The sequence below is a fragment of the Stegodyphus dumicola genome, chromosome X1 (genome assembly GCF_044657685.1).
Source record: "Stegodyphus dumicola isolate Sdum_Otavi_A_Nest chromosome X1, ASM4465768v1".
Classification (NCBI taxonomy): Eukaryota; Metazoa; Arthropoda; class Arachnida; order Araneae; family Eresidae; genus Stegodyphus; species Stegodyphus dumicola.
This window is the reverse complement of record NC_140780.1, coordinates 249,142,346-249,162,137: the sequence shown is the minus strand read 5'-3', so window position 1 is coordinate 249,162,137 and position 19,792 is coordinate 249,142,346. Positions and strand designations below refer to the sequence as shown.

General features: G+C 34.5%; 1 protein-coding gene across 2 annotated transcripts in view; it reads left to right on the top strand.

The window, feature by feature from the left end:
* The window catches only part of Tmtc4 (Transmembrane O-mannosyltransferase targeting cadherins 4), a 199,068-nt gene that overhangs the window by 153,734 nt on the left and 25,542 nt on the right, over window positions 1-19,792 (top strand). For both annotated transcript variants that reach the window (XM_035354750.2, XM_035354749.2), the window contains exon 20: window positions 10,346-10,528. In XM_035354750.2, the coding sequence (XP_035210641.1) occupies window positions 10,346-10,528 (183 nt within the window). The remainder of the gene's footprint in view (window positions 1-10,345; window positions 10,529-19,792) is intronic.

Genomic DNA, 19,792 nt, shown 5'->3' with positions numbered 1-19,792 from the left:
ATTGGAACAAAATTATTCACGAATGTTCTATTTTGAAGATTTCATGGAAGTTCAATCCCCCAACAGCTGCGTGTTTGTGGGGGTTTTTTGGAAGCGTATTATTCAGATGGTTAAGACAATTTTGAGAATAATATTAGAAAGAGCCTGCTTGAGATATGTGGAGCTGTGCACCATTCTCTGCGATACGGAAGACCGTTGTATTTTGATTCTGTTCCGCCCATCACAAATCAAAAGGTGGGAGCAGGTGTCGCGAGCAACTCAACGGTTGTACAAATGTAATTTCTTTAAAGGTTAAATTTTACGTTTGGCAACATTATATCGTTTTTATGTTTTAGAATTAATAAAACTGCACCATGATTTTGCATTAAGGTGGATTGCCTGTTTTTATAGTGAATTAATTGGGTGGATTGATTGCCCGTATTACTTAATTATAAGTCACTCTCTACGTTTCTTTTAATGAAGTACCAACTGAATGAACCAAATTCAGGTAGAGTCTCGTAACACTAGTAGCAGCAGCTGTCGATAGAAACTTGTCGGCAGTCACGCAGTAGTGTCGTTTACGTGTTTACGATAACAGATCGATTTGAGCTCAGATGTTTCGTGCTTCCCACCGACTTCTAAGTTTAAGAAAATTCATCCCGATTCAATACAATTACTTGCCCCAAAAAAATTTCAGAATTTCTACTTATGGAACAAAATTACTAAATGTGAATTTAGAACTCAGATGAAACTTTTCATTAAGCAATGCACAACTGCCTATAATAGAAGCCGATTTTTTAAAGACATTTGGATCTTTTATTCGATTTAAAATAAGGTAGGCTCATCGATAACACTACGAAATTAATTCAATTTGGTTCTCTTACTGATTCTAAAAATTATTTTTTGGTAAAGCTAATTTCGGGTGATTCACCATATCACAGAATCTTAAGACTTTTTGAAGTTAAAATCTGATGATTTGTCTGAAGATCCTGAAGATTTAATGCCTTTAACATCCTCAATGTTCATTCAGGATATAAGAAGGTGGGAGTTTTGGACTTGGACCATATAGATGAAGTCAATATCACTAAGAGATATAGATATTAACAGAAATTACTACAAGATCTCAGAAAAAGATTTAGAGATGAATATTTGAGTCTCCTAATTCAGTCCAGAGATAGTAAAGGTCCTCGAAAACAAATATATTTAGGAGATGTAGTACTTTTGGGATGTGACAAAGAAAAAAAAAAGATTGGACTGGCCATTGGGTCGAGTTCTTGAATTGTTCCAGAGTCAAGATAATTAGGTTAGAGTGGCAAAGGTGAAAACAGCTGTAGGTGAATTGATCCGTCCTGTGCAATGATTGTATCCTTTGGAAATGATGGACAACGAGAATTTGTTTTTGCCTAACTAAAACCAATTTAACATTCTTGCTAGAAAAGAAATTAACTTTAAACCTCCTTATAATATAATTAAAACTAGATGTGGTAGAACAATTGTAAAACCTTCGTGTTTTAATTAGTTTTTTCCCTTTTATGATTATACTAAGTATTGCTTAGCCTCGTTATTAAGTATATTGTATTTTGATTCTGTTCCGCCCACCATAAATCAAAAGGTGGGAGCAGATGTCACGAGTAACTCAACAGTTGTATAAATGTAATTTCTTTAAATGTTAAATTTTACCGTTTGGCAACATTATATTGTTTTTATGTTTTAGAATTTAAAAAAATGCACCATGATTTTGCATTAAGGTGGATTGCCTGTTTTATATTGAATTAATTGGGTGGATTGCCCGTATTACTTAATTATAAGTCTCTCTCTACATTTCTTTTAATGGAGTACTGAATGATTGAACCAAATTCAGGTAGTCTCGTAACACTAGTAGCAGCAGCTGTCGATAGAAACTTGTCGGCAGTCACGCATTAATGTCGTTTACATGTTTACGATAACAGATAGATTTTTGATCGATTCGAGCTCGGATGTCTCGTGCGTCCCACCGACTTCTAAGATTAAAAAAATTCACCCCGATTCAATACAATTACTTGCCGCAAAAAATTCCAGAATTTCTATGTATGGAACAAAATTACTAAATGTGAATTTAGAACTCGTACGAAACTTTTCTTGGAAATTTTCATTCACCGATGTACTACTGCCTATAATAGAAACCAATTTTTTAAAGTCATTTGGATCTTTTATTCGATTTAAAATGAGGTAGGCTCATCGATAAAACTACGAAATTAATTCAGTTTGGTTCTCTTTCTGATTCTGAAAATTATTTTTCGGTAAATTTAATATCGGGTGATTCACCGTATCACAGAATCTTAAGACTTTTTGTAGTTAAAATCTAATTTGATCAAAGTAAAGCATACTATGGTCCATTACATTGAAACAAACCGTCCTCCTGTTCAGTTAAACCTTAAGTTAGGCACAGGTAAACCTGTAGGTTAAACCAGAAGTTATATGGAGCAGTAAAAAAAGAATTTCAATTTATGATTGATCGAGGTATTTGTAGACCATCAAAATCAGCAAGATCGCCACCTCTTTATGTTCTTTTTAAAAGCTCGGGTGACATACTGCCAGTAGGAGATGACCGAACTCGACGGATATATTATCCCACATTTACAAGACTTTAATAATACGCTTAGCAGAAAGAAATTTTTTTTAAAAAATTAATATGGCTTGGGCATATTCAATTTATGATCGATCAAGATATTTATAGAACTTCAAAATTGGCAAGGTCGTCACCTCTTCATGTCGTTTCTAAAAGCTCAGGCGACATACGGCCAGTAGGAGACTACTGAAAATTAAACACATGTACATGTGTCAACAGATATCCTATCCCACATTTACAAGACTTTAACAATACACTTAGCAGAAAGAAATTTTTTTCAAAACTGGATATCGCTTAGGCATGTCATCATATAACAGTTCATCCAGACTATTTACCAAAAACTGTAATTTGCACCCCATTTGGTTTTTTTGAATTTCCATTTTTAAATTTTGAACTGTGCTGAACAGCTCAAACTTTTCAAAGGTTTATGAACGAAATTCTTGGGGATCTAAAATTTACCTATGTCTACTTAGATGATATTTTGATATTAAGTGATACAGAAGACGATCATAAATATAATTTATGTACTGTTTTTGAAAGATTAACTTGGTATGGATTGACAATTAATGCTTTGAAATGTGTTTTTGGCGTTCCCGAAATATCTTTTTTAGGACATTTAATCAATGAAGACGGTACCAAGCCTCTGCTGAACAAAGCCGAACCAATACTTAACTACCTACTTCCTAAAACGGTAAAAGATTTACAGAGATTATTAGGATTTTTAAATTTTTACCCAATGTAGCCCAGAATCAAATACATTTACCTTCCTATTTAAAAGGGGTTAAGAAAAATGATAGGACAATGCTGAATTTGTCTGAGGGCGTGCGGAACAAATTTCAAAATTGTAAACAGTAAATTGTAAATGCGGTTCTTTTAGCGCGCCCGAAGAAAGATGCCCAGTTGGTTTTACAGGTTGATGTGTCAGACTTTGTGATCGGTGGAACGCTATCACAATTAGTTGAAGGAAATTTACAGCCTCTCATATTTCACTCATCTCTAAATCTTTTTCTGAGATCTTGTCGTAATTTCTGTTGATATCTACATCTCTTAGTGATATTGACTTCATCTATATGGTCCAAGTCCAAAACTCCCACCGTTCTTATATCCTGAATGAACATTGAGGATGTTAAAGGCATTAAATCTTCAGGATCTTCAGACAAATCATCAGATTTTAACTTCAAAAAGTCTTAAGATTCTGTGATAAGGTGAATCACCCGAAATTAGCTTTACCGAAAAATAATTTTTAGAATCAGTAAGAGAACCAAATTGAATTAATTTCGTAGTGTTATTGATGAGTCTATCTTATTTTAAATCGAATAAAAGATCCAAATGTCCTTAAAAAATCGGCTTATATTATAGGCAGTTGTGCATCGCTTAATGAAAAGTTTCATCTGAGTTCTAAATTCACATTTAGTAATTTTGTTCCATACGTAGAAATTCTGGAATTGTTTTGTGGCAAGTAATTGTATTGAATCGGGATGAATGTTTTTTAACTTAGAAGTCGGTGGGACGCACAAGACATCCGAGCTCAAATCGATCAAAAATCGATCTGTTATTGTAAACATGTAAACGACATTAATGCGTGACTGCCGACAAGTTTCTATCGAGAGCTGCTGCTACTAGTGTTATGAGACTCTACCTGAATTTGGGTCATTCAGTTGGTACTCCATTAAAAGAAACGTAGAGAGTAACTTATAATTAAGTAATATGGGCAATCCACCCAATTAATTCTCTATAAAACAGGCAATCCACCTTAATGTAAAATCATGGTGCATTTTTTTAAATTCTAAAACATAAAAACGATATAATGTTGCCAAACGGTAAAATTTAACCTTTAAAAAAATTACATTTATACAACCATTGAGTTGCTCGCGACATCTGCTCCCATTTTTTTATTTCTGGTGGGCGAAACAGAATCAAAATACAATGGTCTTCCGTATCGCTGAGAATGGTGCACAGCTCCTCATATATCAAGCAGGCTTTTCCTAATATTATTCTCAAAATTGTCTTCACCATCTGAATAATACGCTCCCACCAACTCCCACACCACCATAACCACGCAGCTGTCGGTGGATTGAACTTCCGTGTAATCTTCAAAATAGAACATTCTTGCATAATTTTGTTTCAATCGAGTGAAAGAAAGAGGTTTTGAGTCCCGACAAATTTCGTACCATTGTCACTATACATAGTTTTTGGTCGTCCATGTCTGGCTATGAACCTTCTGAAGCCCAACAAAAAAATCATCAGTGGAAAGTCCTTGTATCACTTCAAGATATATGTGATGCAAAAGCAAAGTTTAAAGTTTATAAAATTAAACATTTAGCAGCAGTAGCAATAAAAGCTCCATAAGGTTATGTGTTGTGCAGACATTGAAGACAATAAAAGGTTTCAAACTTAACCAATTTATTGACAATATATATAAAAAAAAAAAAAAATAAAAAAAAAATGAATAAATTTAAACAATATCAGTAACTTAGAAAATTATAATATAACCATCATTATCAAAATTTCATATATTAAATAGTATTTTACCTGGTCTCCAAAATTCTGGCATTCAATACGCGAAAAACGTATCCTAAACAGAAATTATGCTGTTTTAAATGAAATTAGCTACACTGTCAATAGATCCACGCTTAATGATCAAAAAGCATGTGAAAATTAAATTAAGTCCTTGTGGACACTTAAATCCGGCCTAACTCCACTTACTCTAGTTACTAGTTGTTTTTGTTTCCGTTGAACACGAGGAATCATAGCCCAGTAAAACATCGCCGCTAACTTATGTTAAATGCCGCCTTCATGAAGAACATGGATGCCGCCCACGGCAGTCACTCATCTTGTAGACAGGAACCAAGGAACTTATTCCTGAAAAGTCAACTTGTAGACTGGAACCAAGGAACTTCTTCGGGAAAAACCATCTTGTAGACTGGAACCAAGGAACTTATCCGGGAAAAACCATCTTGTAGATTGGAAGCTCGGAACTTATCCCCGGACTGCAAGCATTGCAAGACGTCTTTCAATAGGGGCGGGAATCCGCACACTCAAGAGCCAAGAAAGCAGGAACTAGAAGGAATGAGCTAGGGCGACGCGAGATACTTTTACCAGAAGTAGGCATGACGTCATCTCACGGCAACCAATCAGCTATCGGCACGACTTGGCTTTCCAGATAACGTAACATCACGTTTCGTTTTTGCATTTTAATTAGGCTGAAACAGTCCGTTCTCAACACAAACAGTGGCAATGAAAAAAAGAAGTAGAAGTAACTACTATATCCCTTTAAAATAAGAACTAAGCCTAATAAATATTTCAAGGAGGAGAGATGATGCAGAAAAAGGGTTACAATAAGTCATATTTTCCAACAGTATGGCCCTATAAACAGCAGAGGTGAATAAAAGTATCCAACTTTTCTTTCCGTCCCTTAGGTCAGTGGTCCGCAAACTTATTAACCAAAGAGCCAAATATGAACATTACAACAATTTTTTAAAAAAATTGGGAGCCAAATCTGCTTGCTTAGTAAGCTTTAATTACACTAAATAAAACTAAATTTAATACTTAATAAATATTTATTAATGGGAACAATGTGCTTGCATCTCCTTGGAAAGTCTGAGTAAGTCAGGTTTGTATGTTGTTTTTAATTTTAGACATGATTCCAAGTTATCATCAATAAGATGACTTCTCAGTTTACTCTTGATAATGTTCATGCTTGAAAAAGATTGTTCGCATATATATGTAGAACCTAAAGGGGGAAAGAACAGCAAACGCAAGCTTTTTCAGCTGATCGTAAGAGTCAGGAATACTATTCCAAGCATTGAAAATGATCATGTCTTCCTTCTCCAGGTCATTCAGAGCACACCACTTGTGTTGTAAACTAAGATCACATTTTTCTTCTCCAATATTTCCAGTTCAATGCAAAGACGTTCGAATTTAGAGCGCCATATCTCCTTGCTTTTTAAATCCAGCAATTGTATTTCAAAGCTACCAATGTCAAAAGGAGAAAATTTCAACTCGATTATTGTAACATTAAGAGGATTTTTGACAAATGCTAAAGTTGCTTTGCTGTTTTTAAATTCTTGAAACCTGCTGCGAAATGCTTCCCTCATATTTAAAATTATTTTTTTAAAATGGTGTTTATTAATAGAGGAATTATTTTCTTGGCGATGTTTTAGCAGGCTCGGAAAGTGAACCAATGTTTCCCTTTCAAAATCCTGTGCAAAAATGGATAATTTAGTTTCGAATGTTATTACTTCTTCTAACATCGAAAAAATTAAGTTTCCTTTCCCTTGTAGTTTACGATTAAGCTGATTTAGATGAGACGTAATGTCTACCATGAAATAAAAGTTTTGGATCCACTGATCGTCTGTTAGTACTGCATAGCGAATGCCCTTCTCAAGGAGAAATGCTTTAATTTCCTGAAAAAATGGACGCGAAACGTTTAAAAACGTTCCCTCTTGATAACCAACGTACCTTGTTATGAAGCAGAAGATCAGAGTACTCACTCTCCATTTTAAATAAAAATTTGAAATGGAGAGATTATTAAGACGATGATCAAGAGCTTTAGCTAAAATGTAGTTAATAATGGTAATCACTGATTCCATAACTTGTTTGTGCACAAAGCGCTTCTTGGTGAATGATACAATGGTAAACAAGTATCTCGTGATTAATTTTTTCTTTCAAAATAACAACAACCCCTTTTCTTACGCCGTTCATACTTTCGGCCCCATCTATTGAAATCGACACAATTTTATCGGGGGGAATATGATGCTTATCCATAACACTCAATTACAGCATTGGCGATATCTTCTCCACGCGTCTGACCTTTGAGTGGCAATAATCCTTAAAATTTCTTCTTTAGGGCCTGAATGAGACATAAATCTTACAAAAAGTGAAACTTGAGCTGTATCATTTATGTCACAATACTCGTCAACTGCTATTGATAAAGCCGAAACCAATTTCAGATCTTCAATATTCTGGGTGGTTATATTCGAACACATTTTAATTGTTCTATCTTTAATGGTTTTTGCAGACAATGGTAACTCTTTAATTCTTTTCAGAATATCTGTTTTTTTCTTAAAATCCCGAAATAGCTCTTCGGATGCGTTTATAAAACAATTTTTTAGGTATTCGTCGTCTATGTATGGTTTTCCTCTCTTAGCAATCTCTTGGCTACAAACAAAACTTGCCATATTAATATTGCTGGAAGATTGCATCCAGTTACTAAACACAGAAGTTGACGACTCTTCTGATGTTCCTCAACTGCTTTCTTCCTTTGCATCACCGGTAGGATATTTAGTGCTAAATGACACGTGCTGTCTTGTAAAGTGTCTCTCTAAATTTGACTTCTTGTTATGCGCGAATTTCTCCTTACAAATAAGACGTGTCCGAAGTCCATTCAACTTTTGAATAAATGCAAAATTCTCGGTCCACTCAACTTTAATTTCGCGGTTTTCATCTTCCGTTTTTCTTTGCTTTTTTTTGGTAGCCATGTTAATTGGGGTGCCTATAAAAATATTCCAAATATATTTTTTCTAAAGCCACCAGTACAAAATTATTATCATTATTAAATTGATGAAAATTAAAATTTAAAAAACCTTTTTAAATAATACAATTTTATTAATATATGTAACTGCACTAAAAAGAAAATATAATTTTTTCCATCATCAGAATAACAAAACTTTTAATATGATCCAAAATGGAAGAAAACTTCCAACATTTGGACAAATAGAAGTTATCGAAAAATCGATTACAAATTTTGTACCAGAACCACAAACATACATAGCAGGTGTAATAAAATCCTATAAAAATACCTATAAGATGTGCAGCTAGATTAAAAAATACAACTTTTTAATAAGACAGGACAACAGCAGACACGGTAGATAAGACAAAACTGTTCACACTGTTGCTCTGTGATGTCAATTTGTTCACTCTTTTATAAAACGCATGCACGCGCATGCTGGTAGCTTGTACATGGTTTATGTTTACGTTTACGAAAACTAATAAAATTAAACTCGATGTTCATTATGTATTTTTACAATAATATAAAATTTTAATTACCTATCTATCTTTTTACTCAAACAAAAAATTATACATGTTCTCGATTTATAGAAGAATTTTAATTTATCAAAATAAGATGTAATTTTTTTTCTTACCAAGTTTTTTTAAATGAAAATATTATTGCGCCTTCCATGGATATTTGTACCAGAGGCGCACTTAAGGAGCCAAAGAGCCTTCTTTCTTTAGAAACGTCTTCCATATTTAATTTCATTTCAGAGATGGGCTAATTTTCTTCAGGCTGTTTAAGCCACAGTGGACCAAAGAGCCTTCTTTCTTTAGAAACATCTTCCATATTTAATTTCATTTCAGAGATGGGCTAATTTTCTTCAGGCTGTTTAAGCCACAGTGGACCATCCCACCATCTGGATCTGAGTAAAACTGCAGCGGAACTTCCTCTGATGGGGGATCAGCCGGATTTTTGCTTTCTGGAATATGCTTCCATTGTTCCTTTGATGTTAAATTTCTTATCTCCTTCACTCGATTATTTACAAATGTTCCCCAGTTATCTTCATGCTTGATCCAGAACATAACAGTAGGGGAGTCAGTCCAACAGGTACTTGATATTCCCTTTATATCCATTGCTTCTTTCACTGTTGCAGTGAGATGAGCTCCAATCAAGCATGCTAACAATTGTAATCGAGGCATTGTTATCTTTGTTCAAGGAGCCAATTTACTTTTAGCTTCAATCAAACGAACTTTTACCCCTTTCTCACATTCGCTTCGTAAAAATACCTTTGCGCTATAGGAGGACTTGCTCGCATCACAAAAAATATGAAAACTCAATTTTTCTTCCGGGACATTGCTTTGGACATATCTTAGAATTTTGATCTCTGTCAACAGATGTAAATCTTCAAGCCATTTATTGGACTCCAGGCTAATATCTTCTAGACAGGTTTCATCCCAACCAATCTTAAGGTTCCAGCTATTCTGTATTAACAGTTTCAAACGAATCGTTACTGGACACAGAATTCCTATAGAATCAAAGGTGCTGTGATGAATCGAAGATTCTTCACTTGTTAGACTGTAATGTTCGCAACCTCTTAAATCGAAACAACCTGTAGCCAGAATCTGTTTTGCTTCAAAAATGAATTTCTTAAGTTCATCTTGACTAGTTACCTAAGTTATGCAGTTATCCATATAGAATGCATTCCTAAGCTTTTCTACGGTTTCAGGAAAATGGCTTTCATTTTGTCCCAAATGGTAATCTAGAACGGCAGCTAGCAAGAAAGGGCTACTCGCAAGTCCAAACACTACTCGTCAGTGACCATAAATTTTTTGTTTTCTTTCCGTATAATCTTCCCATGATATGAATCTAAGAAAATCATGGTCTTCTTGGTAAGATGTGCGGAGGGTGGATAGCTTGCGTGGCTAAGAATTTTTAACTTACAATTTGTATATGAGGCTCATTTGCAATGTGAAAATGGTATTAACTGTTTAATTAAGATTTGTTTTTTTAACAAACTCACTGACTGAATAAATGCACTTCTTATAATTTAAATCTTATTTTTAGTCAGATTTAATAGTTGGAAAGTTTCATTAGTAAGGCTGTATCCTGCATTGGTTCTTTATTTAGTATATTGTAAAACAGTAAGTTGCATTCAGTTTCTTGAAAGTTGCTTTAATGATACTGATGTTGTTAAATATTACTAATAATTTCATGAAAAAATTGAATTTTTTTCCTATTAATTTAGTAAAAGGATTTTATTGTAGGTCACTTATCAAAGGCTGAATCTGTTGCACGTGAAGCATTACATCATTTGCCATTAGAGGCTTCTTTGCATTTTAATTTAGCAAATACACTTGGCAAAGCTGGGAAATATTCTGAATCGGAGAAACATTTTCTGACAGCCATACAGATAAATGGTAGCAATCCAACATATCATACTAATTTAGGTAAGATATGGAATAATTAATGTAATTAATTAAAATGCCACTATGTGAACTGACACAATGCAAATTCGGAAATAGTTATTGTAATAGAAAAAATGTCATACATAACTTTCTGCTGAAAAAAACTGTCTTTTAAAATTTTTTTCTGTTCTCATTGTTATGACGAATTTCATGTCTAAAATTGCTGGTATTAACATTCAGAATTGCCTTATCAATGGCTTAAATTTCTAATGTGTGAAAAGAAATTCTGCTAGTCTCTTTTTAGGACTATGAAAATAATAGTTATGTAATCTGTTGTTGATATGCAAATTCTTTAATTCTGTAAGCACAAGCAAGTCCCATGTAGTGTATTAATTTTATCTGTGAAGAAAATTTGCCTCTATTTTATTTTATTTTTTTAATTTTATACTTGCAGTTAAGTGATTTAATATAAAACTTAACATAGAGTATATAGTTTTATTAACAAGTTTGTTGATTTTTGAAAGTAGGTAATGTTTAAATGTTGGAAATATTGTTGCTGTTCTAGTTTTTGTATTTTGAACTGCAGTTTCAAAATGTATGATTGATTTACAAAGCGACAATCGTAATACATGAAAAATGGAGTTTCGGTGTCTTACATGATGTTTTTTACTGGAATGAATCTGGAGATTTTATGCAGATTTTTGTCAATAAGGATAATAAAAAATTGGCTAAACTTGCATATAACCCCATTTTCTCGCCAACTCTATTCTTACTTGCCAAGTGGCAAATAATGCACCAATTATGGTAGCCGTGTCAGGAACGCTACGGAAGGCCAGAAAGGCGGGAGAATCTTTCTCTTTATGTGGTGTATGTGCCAGAGCTTTTCTTGTTTTTTGTTATTATTTTTGATTTAACTTTTGCTTTTTTTCTTTAATCTTAAATATTGATATTTTGCTACCATTTCAGTGTATTCTTGTTTATTATATTTAATTTTATTTTACCATTTCATTGTAACCTTTAATATAGTTTTTTATTATTCATTTTGATCTTATTAACTTATTATTATATTATTTATTCTTTATTTAGTTGTAATTCATAATATTTCATTTTACAGATATTTTGCTATTATAAAAATGTATATTACATATTTATTTTAAATTTACATTCTTTTACTTATTGTATTTTCATACATTATTCTAACTGTAATTTTATATTAAAAACTATATAAAGAAATTTATATTGTAGTAATATGGCACCACTTAAGAGTACAATAAAAAAAATAACAAACCATTATAGCCAATTCTTGTCAACTGCCAGCCATTGGTAATTGTTTGGGAAAGAATTGTATCCCCGCTAGGCTGTTTTTTGTGTTTCTGTGCGCAAAGCAAGAAATTTTGCTCGAATTTTTAAAGGAGGCTGAGCTGATTCAGAGTAGTATGCTGTGTCCTAAATTCAACTGTTCAATGGTTCTAAAAATGATCGCAAACTCCCAGATGGCATAATTGTAGTGTGGGAAAAAAAACAAATAACAGCAGTGCTTGCTATGATTCAAAGACTATTCGAGTATCATCATGGTTTTCAAAAAGCAAACTGACCATAGCTGAAATCTTTGTGTTGACATATGATGTGCTCGATAAAGTTGCTACATCAAAGATAATGAAAGAATATGGTTGGATCAAACACAATGCCCTCCTGGAGCCAATGCATAAGAGAGACAATTCTGGAGTACATTGAAATGAACAGCCAGATGATGGGTGAGCCTGGTAAAACAGTTGAAATTGATGAAAGTAAATTTTAAAAAAAGAAAGTATCATCAAGGCCATCATATTGAAGGGCAGTGGATGTTCGGAGGTATTGAACGTGATTGTGGAGACTTTTTTTTGTGTGTGGCTGTGCATGATCGTACAGCACAAACACTTATCAGTGTTATTCAAGAGTGGATTCAAACTATAATATCAGACTGCTGGAGGGCTTATCAAAACTTAGACACCCTGGGATTTGACCACTTAATTTTGAGCCATAGCATTTCTTTTGTGGATGAAATTACAGGAGCACACACTAATACAATTGAAGATAAATTGCGGCATATTAAAACAGGGCTACCCCAATATAATAGAAATGGAGACTTTGCATTGTATTTAGCAGAATGCATGTTCTCGAAACAATGTGCAGCAAAAGAATTGGACATAGTCACAAAATTTTTAGAAATTGTTCGTGAAATTGAATGGTGACTTTTGCTTTGTTATTGAAAAGTATCATTAATATAAATATGTGTGTATATGTTAGTATTGTGAAGATCATATCAATAAATTTTTAACATATATGATTATAAGTTTTCTAAATTTGCATTAAGGAAATAATTTTATGATGGAAATCAAGGTAAGTGGTCTTTGTTTTTGTGTGCATATGTGTGCTTTCTCAAGGATAAAATATACTGAACTTTATTCGATGTTCTTCAAAAATAATTTTGCCACATCAGGAAATTTGTCATAAATAAGGAGAGTATAAAAATTTAAGTGAATTAAATTGAATAGAAATTTCACTCTCAAGAATGGTTATTGCATAAAGTTAAATAATTTCAAGGATTTGAATCAAATAATTTGTTAGTCATTGAATATTTTCTCCCATACTTTGAGAGCAACAAATTGAAAAAAATAATTCCAAAAATGTAAATAAGTTGATTGAAATTTCATCTTCTTCTTCAAAGGGGGGGGATTTACATTTCATTTAAAAAAATATAAGAAATATCTAAATTTTCAACAAAATTTTTGATTTAACGCACAAAAAATTCAAAATACCCATTTTAAACATTGTCTACAATAAAAATTTTAAACATTGTCTACAATTTTAAACATTGTCTACAACGCTAGTCTTACAATAAAAATGATAAAATGCTAGTTATCAAATCTTATTGTTTGCTTGCCATTTTAATAACACTGCAAATCGGATAAAAATAAAATCTGAGTGCTTAACTACATGAAAATTCAATTCTGCTGCTTGCATCAGGTTGCCAGACCACTGTGTTACAGATTGGTGAGAGTTTTGGAGATATTTACCATTGGTGAAAAAATGGGGTTATGTGCAAGCTGTTCCCAAAAATTTTCTGACAGAACTTATTTCAGTATTCCTTTTTTTTAATATTTTCTCAATTTTGAGCTTTTAGGCATATACTTTTATTGATATTTCATAATTTTTTTTTCTCTCGATAAGGTATTACATCCAGAAATTAATCTCGTTTTGTGTCATGAGTTGTAATACACTGGTTTCTAAAAGTTAAGCACACAATACAAATGAGCAATTGTGAAAGAGCGTAATTGAATTTCAGTGGCTAAAAATGCAGATGACAGTATGCAAATGTGTGTTACTAATCAAGATGAACTACACTGGTGTGCAAAAATTAAGGACGAGACGGTTTTTTGAATATAACTTTGTACAAAAGCTTTCCAAATCAACACATTTAATACCGTAAGATCCCCAATACGTAAGGACATGAGTAATGTAAGTAACACTTACTAAAAGAGAAATCAGAGGGATAAAAAGAAGCTTTATTGAAAAAGTAGCATGGAGCACAATGCGACTGAAGGCCGAAACATCCCTGTGATGGGTGTCCAGCAAGAAACATCCGGTCTTTAATAGGGGATATGATCTTCCCTGACTGCTAGGCAGGTTTCACAGCGTCTGCCCATGCTGAGAATGAGGGTATCAATGAGTTGTTGAGGCATTGCTGCCCATTCGTCTTGCAGCGCCAATCGAAGCTCCGGAATCGTTACTGGTGGTAAGGTACGAGCTGCCAAGCGTCTGCCTAGAAAATCCCACACATGCTCGATGGGATTGAGATCCGGAGATCGTGCCGACCAATCCATACATTCAATATCCTCACTCTCTAAGAGCTGTTCGGCAGCTACTGTGCGATGACATGGTGCATTGTCATCCATGAAAAGGAACTGTGGACCCGCTGTCTGCCGCCTGCTTCTTCTGGCCTTTAAGGCAATATACCAGTCATCTGCGGGTGTGGTTCCTTGTGGACGACCACTACTAAACCCCTGGATAGCTGTTCCTGTAGTTTGAATTTGTCTCCAAAGTCGTGAAACAATGATGTGAGCAATTCCGAACTCTGCAGCCACACTTGTCACACTGCGGCCTTCCTCCAACTTCCCAATGATTCGACCTCTGGTAAAAGCATCCAGATGTCGTCTAACAGATTGATTATTTGCCATTTCTTGCTGAGACATCAACTCGGTGTGATTTTAACTGCTATACGGCATGTAATCTCTTTGCCAGAAATACTGATCTTACAATGACAACATGCGTTATACTACTCAGACACTCCCCCATGACGTCTACCTGCATATCTGTGCATGTGCTACCGTACATCACCTTACTTAATCTCCTGATTGGTCTTTCTGTCCGCTCTGCCTCTTCGTTCAGCTGACATGCTAATTTTTCAACTTCGTCCTTAATTTTTGCACACCAGTGTATTAAAATATATACGAATTGGACAAATGTTGAAGATACTAGTATTTTGAAGAGTTTGAGGAGATGCATTTAAAAGCTGATAAGTGTTTACAGCTGTTGTTGGTTAGTTCTTGATAATATCTGTGCTTCTATGGCTGAAAGATGAATTGCTGATAATGTGTTCCATCATGCACTCGAACACATTGAGGCAAGACAAATAATCAAAGATATCACTTTTTTACATTAATCATATGGTAATGTCTTGTATGTCGAAGCAATTCCAAACAAGTAAAACATTTCAAGACAGAAGGGAAACATGCCTTTTAATCCCTTAACAGTTTTCTTTTTTTCATGAATTCGATCCAAAATATGTCACATTTTTTATTGCGTATTTTTGCTCATTTTACATTTGTAAGCTGGAAAATGTTATTAAAAGTAATATTTCTAATTATTTTAAGCATTTATAACTACTTTTTTACAGGACATAAAATAATAATGTTTTCTCTGGAAGTTGTCTTTTCTTTCTCATGATTGCCTCACAGGGAAGTTAAATTTACACTTATGCAGATAAAAAACTACAATTTTTACTGAAATATTTCCGATTACAATTACTACATAATTATTTTCGATTACAAATACTACAACTACATTTACTTACCCTGTTTTTCAAAGATCTGATTTAGTGTGATACATCTTGAAAGAGGGCGAGAGACATAGTCCAACATCACAAGTCCGGACAAAAATGCCTAGCCTCTTTTCTAATTCTTTCGCTGTTGTCACATTTTTCAGTGAACACACATAACGCTGTCTTGCAGGTCTTAGTTTTTGTCTGTAGGTGGAATCACCTCTAAAAATGTCTCTCTGTCAGTCTTAGTGGAGTTGGTAAATTTCCAGGTTGACCTTTTCTTTCTTCTATTGCTGCATATCTTTCAACTAGTAAGTCAATAATATCTAATCAAAACTGTAAATTTATATCTTTACCACCATGCTTCTTGTGCAACACATAAGCGTTCTATAAACTGATGTCTAGAAGATGAAAAAATATTTTTTATAATCTTTCTTGCCCCTTTTTTTATCACAGAATAAGTATTTAGGTTCTGTTCCATTTGATCTACACCACCCATAGTGTTGTTGTACTCCATGACTACCCTCAGTTTTCATTTTATATCATTCTTGTACGTGGGTACTTCAACCATTTTTGGATTATGTGCTGTGGATATAAGAGACACTGCTTTTTTGTCCATCCATATATCATAATGCACACTTTTCCTCTGGTAAGTGACCATTTTCTGCCCTAGAGATGAAGGTGCAAATGTTTTATGCTTTGACTATGGAGAGCAACTCTTTTCTTGCGACGCAGTAATTTCTCTCTAGTTCTGATAAATGCTTGCTCAAGTATGCTATGACACGTTCTTGACCATTTTTTCTCCTTGGGACGAAACGGTGTTGACACTCATTGCTCATCAAGAATAAATGGTTTGTCAAGCTGAGGATGCACCAGGTTTCCTGTAAATCCTAAGCCTTCTTCAGTTTGTTAAATCCTCACATTTTTTTGTTCACAAGAATTTTTGCTTGCTTTCTGTCAGTCTCTGTGAAGGGGTTTTGCAAAGGAAGAAAAGTCCTTCACATAGTCCATGTAGTATATGCAAAGTCCCATGAAACTGATAAACATTTTTGGGGCATCTGTACTCCTTAACTGCCGACACTTTTTCTGGATCTATACATAGACCATTAGCAGATATCACACGTCCAAGGTAAGTCAATTCCTCTCTGAATAGTTCACATTTAGCAGGACTTAATTTTAGATTGGCTTCTTTCAGTTTGTGAAACACCTTTCTAAGATTTTATAAATGTTCTTCAGAACTCTTCCAAGTGATGATGATGTCATGTAGGTATATTAGACAGGCTTCGTAGATACCTCTCAACACGGTTTGCATGATGTATTTGAATGTTGCCAGCACATTACATTATCTAAATGGCATCACCTTGAACTGCCAAAGTTCTTGTCCTGTAGTAAAAGGTGTATTTTATCGTGCATTAGGATGTACCTGCCAGTATCTTCTCTTTAAATCAAGTGTCAAAAACCACTTGCTTCTGGAATGTGTGTCCAGAATCTTGTCAGTTCTAGGAAGAGGGTAACTGCCTTTCTTCATGACCTCATTCAATCAGTGAGTAGTCAATACAAAATCTAGCTGAATCAACTTTTGCCCTAGATGATGGTAGTGGCCCATGTACTTGTTGTTGCAACATCGATAACATCACTTCTTGCTTGTCCTTTAGAAGTTTTCCTACCTCTTCCTGTTTAGCAATTGGTAGACATCTTGGATGTTGCTTGATTGGTGGATGATTTCTCATATCGGTTTTATACTGAGCCAAGCTGGAGTGGAAGAAAACATCTTAAAATTTTTGAGTGACACGTTTTGCAGTTCTTATTCTTTGCCACTTAATTGCGCATTCTGCAGTAGCTCCAATGTTAGGCTCTTTGAAGACACAGAGACTGAAGTACTGCAGGTTTGTTTAATGCAGGTCACTGCAAGCACTTTGGCTTTCCTAATTACTGTCACCTTATCACTAATTGATTATAAAATAACACACACAAGAAAGAAACAAATGTGATGTGCTGGGCACTATATCTAACGAATTTGCATATAGTTTCTGACTCAGCTCTAGCAAAGCGACAGGTTTAAGCGTTTCTGTGCATGAATTATCTCGTAGTTGCCTTTTATGAAAAGATTTCCATTGCATATGCCAACTGCGAGATCAAAACTGTCCTTTTAGACTGAAATCATAAAAAAATTCCGTGGTAGTCAGCATGTTAACCAGCTCATATTTTGGAATTTTGACTCGTTATTTTTGGTCCTTGATAGGTCAAAGAGTGCCAAGACTACTAGTACTCCTTTCAGGGTCTTGACGTAGCTACGACAGTCAAAAGTCGTTAATTCGGACACCCATAATCCAGAATGATCTATAATCAGAACCTCAAAGCTACAAACTTTCTGCGCATGCGTCGCTTTGACGCACGCTCGTAGGCGTTTACGAGTGCGCGTAAGACCTTTACGGCTGCAAATATATGTGTGCGCATGCGTGTTTAATGTATAATGGACAGTAAAAGGTAAGCTAAAATTATCTAATTCAGTTAATGTTGCAGATTGCGTTGTTCCTTAATCTTCGAATTGGATCCGGCTTATTTTTTTTGCAGATTGTTAAAGCAATTTTATAAAAGTAAGCTTGAACTTTCGATTATGTCAAATAGAATTTCCCATATATATTTACTAATATGTAAAGGATTTACAAAGCGAAAGTATGTTTCAAAATCCGAAATCTGTTTATCAATTTCACGCTGCTCTGGGGAGGGGGGAAACGCCATGACGTGTAATGAATTGAAAGTTTATCTGTCAGCATTATCCTTATCTTCACGGCAGATGTTTTTATTTTATTTGGCTTATAATTCCTTACTAAATGTAGTATTTCATGTCGATGTACTTCGTCTTTGATATGATTTAAAGCAATTATAGGACTTAAGCAGCGGAACTTTGTAACTAAACAAGAAATTATGTCTGTTTAATAGAATTAAAGAGAAAGTATTATCACATGAAAGGAAGCAACTTAAACAGCTTACATTGAAAGAAATGTTTAATAAAGTAAACAAATAAATATTAAGCTTTTTTTTTTTTGTAAATTTTGATACCCTTTAGATCATAATTGTTGTTTATTTCATAAATTACGGTTTCATATTTTTAATTTTGTAATTTCTGCATGTCATCTTACCAGATTTAAACTGATAATCAATAATCCGGAAAAATCGATAATCCGGAATCGCCGAAGTCCCGACGAGTCCGGATTAACAACTTTTGACTGTAATTAGTTTCCCTCCTCTTTGTTTGAAGCAATCTTATCTTCCATGCTGGGGTGTTCTGCAGATCCTTTATATGTTGTCTTCACCTCCAGAGCTCCAGCACTTGAGGGTTGGTTTGTTGTCACTTCCATTCTGTTTCAAGGCATTGCCTAGTTAAATCTACACAAGCAGTCAGTCGATCCACAGGCTCCTGGATGTGGGCAGCTATGATTGGGCGGCAGTCTCCTTCAATTTCAGTTATGGGTTGCTTGCTGTACAGCCTCAAATTTCCTTGCATACACTAAAGTGCTTTTTAACTCCTTGACATCCACCATTTGAAGAGCTTTCTGTATCCCATATGTCATCAATGAAGTACTGAATGAACAGGATTTTCCTTATTTCTGATGGACAGTTTGCAAAAGAAAGATGAAACAGTCCTTCAACATCCTTGGTGAGCTCCTGGAGTATTTCCATAGGCTCCTGTTGACGAAGCGTTAACTGAAGCCTTCTATAGTCTTTTAAACACTTCTCCTCAAAGTGCAGCTTCAGAGCACCTGATACAGCTTTGAAGTCTAGCCACTGGTTTTGTGACAGATTTTGGAGTATATTTGATGCATCTGTTCTCAGAGAAACAGTGAATTGGTAGGCCTTAGCTTGGGAATCCCATCCATTTGCATCTGCCACTATAGAAAACTCAATCTTGTACACTTGGAGGGAGTTCTAACCATCATATGTGGATAACTTTAGAGGGAGGCAAGAATAATGGCTAGGAATTTAAATGCATCATAATTGTTTCCTGCTATAATTATGAATTTCTTTAAGCTGTCAGCTTCCTTTGTGAATGCAGCAGAAACTCTGTAATAGATTTGCTGTTCGATAGGAGAAACGTTTTTCAATGTGTTGTTTGACGACAGAAACTTCCGTCCTATGGGAAAACTTGTACATTAGAGGGTGGTCTTACTGCTGTACACTTGCATTTTAGATGTTAATAATAGGAAGACAAGGAAAGCTCAGTG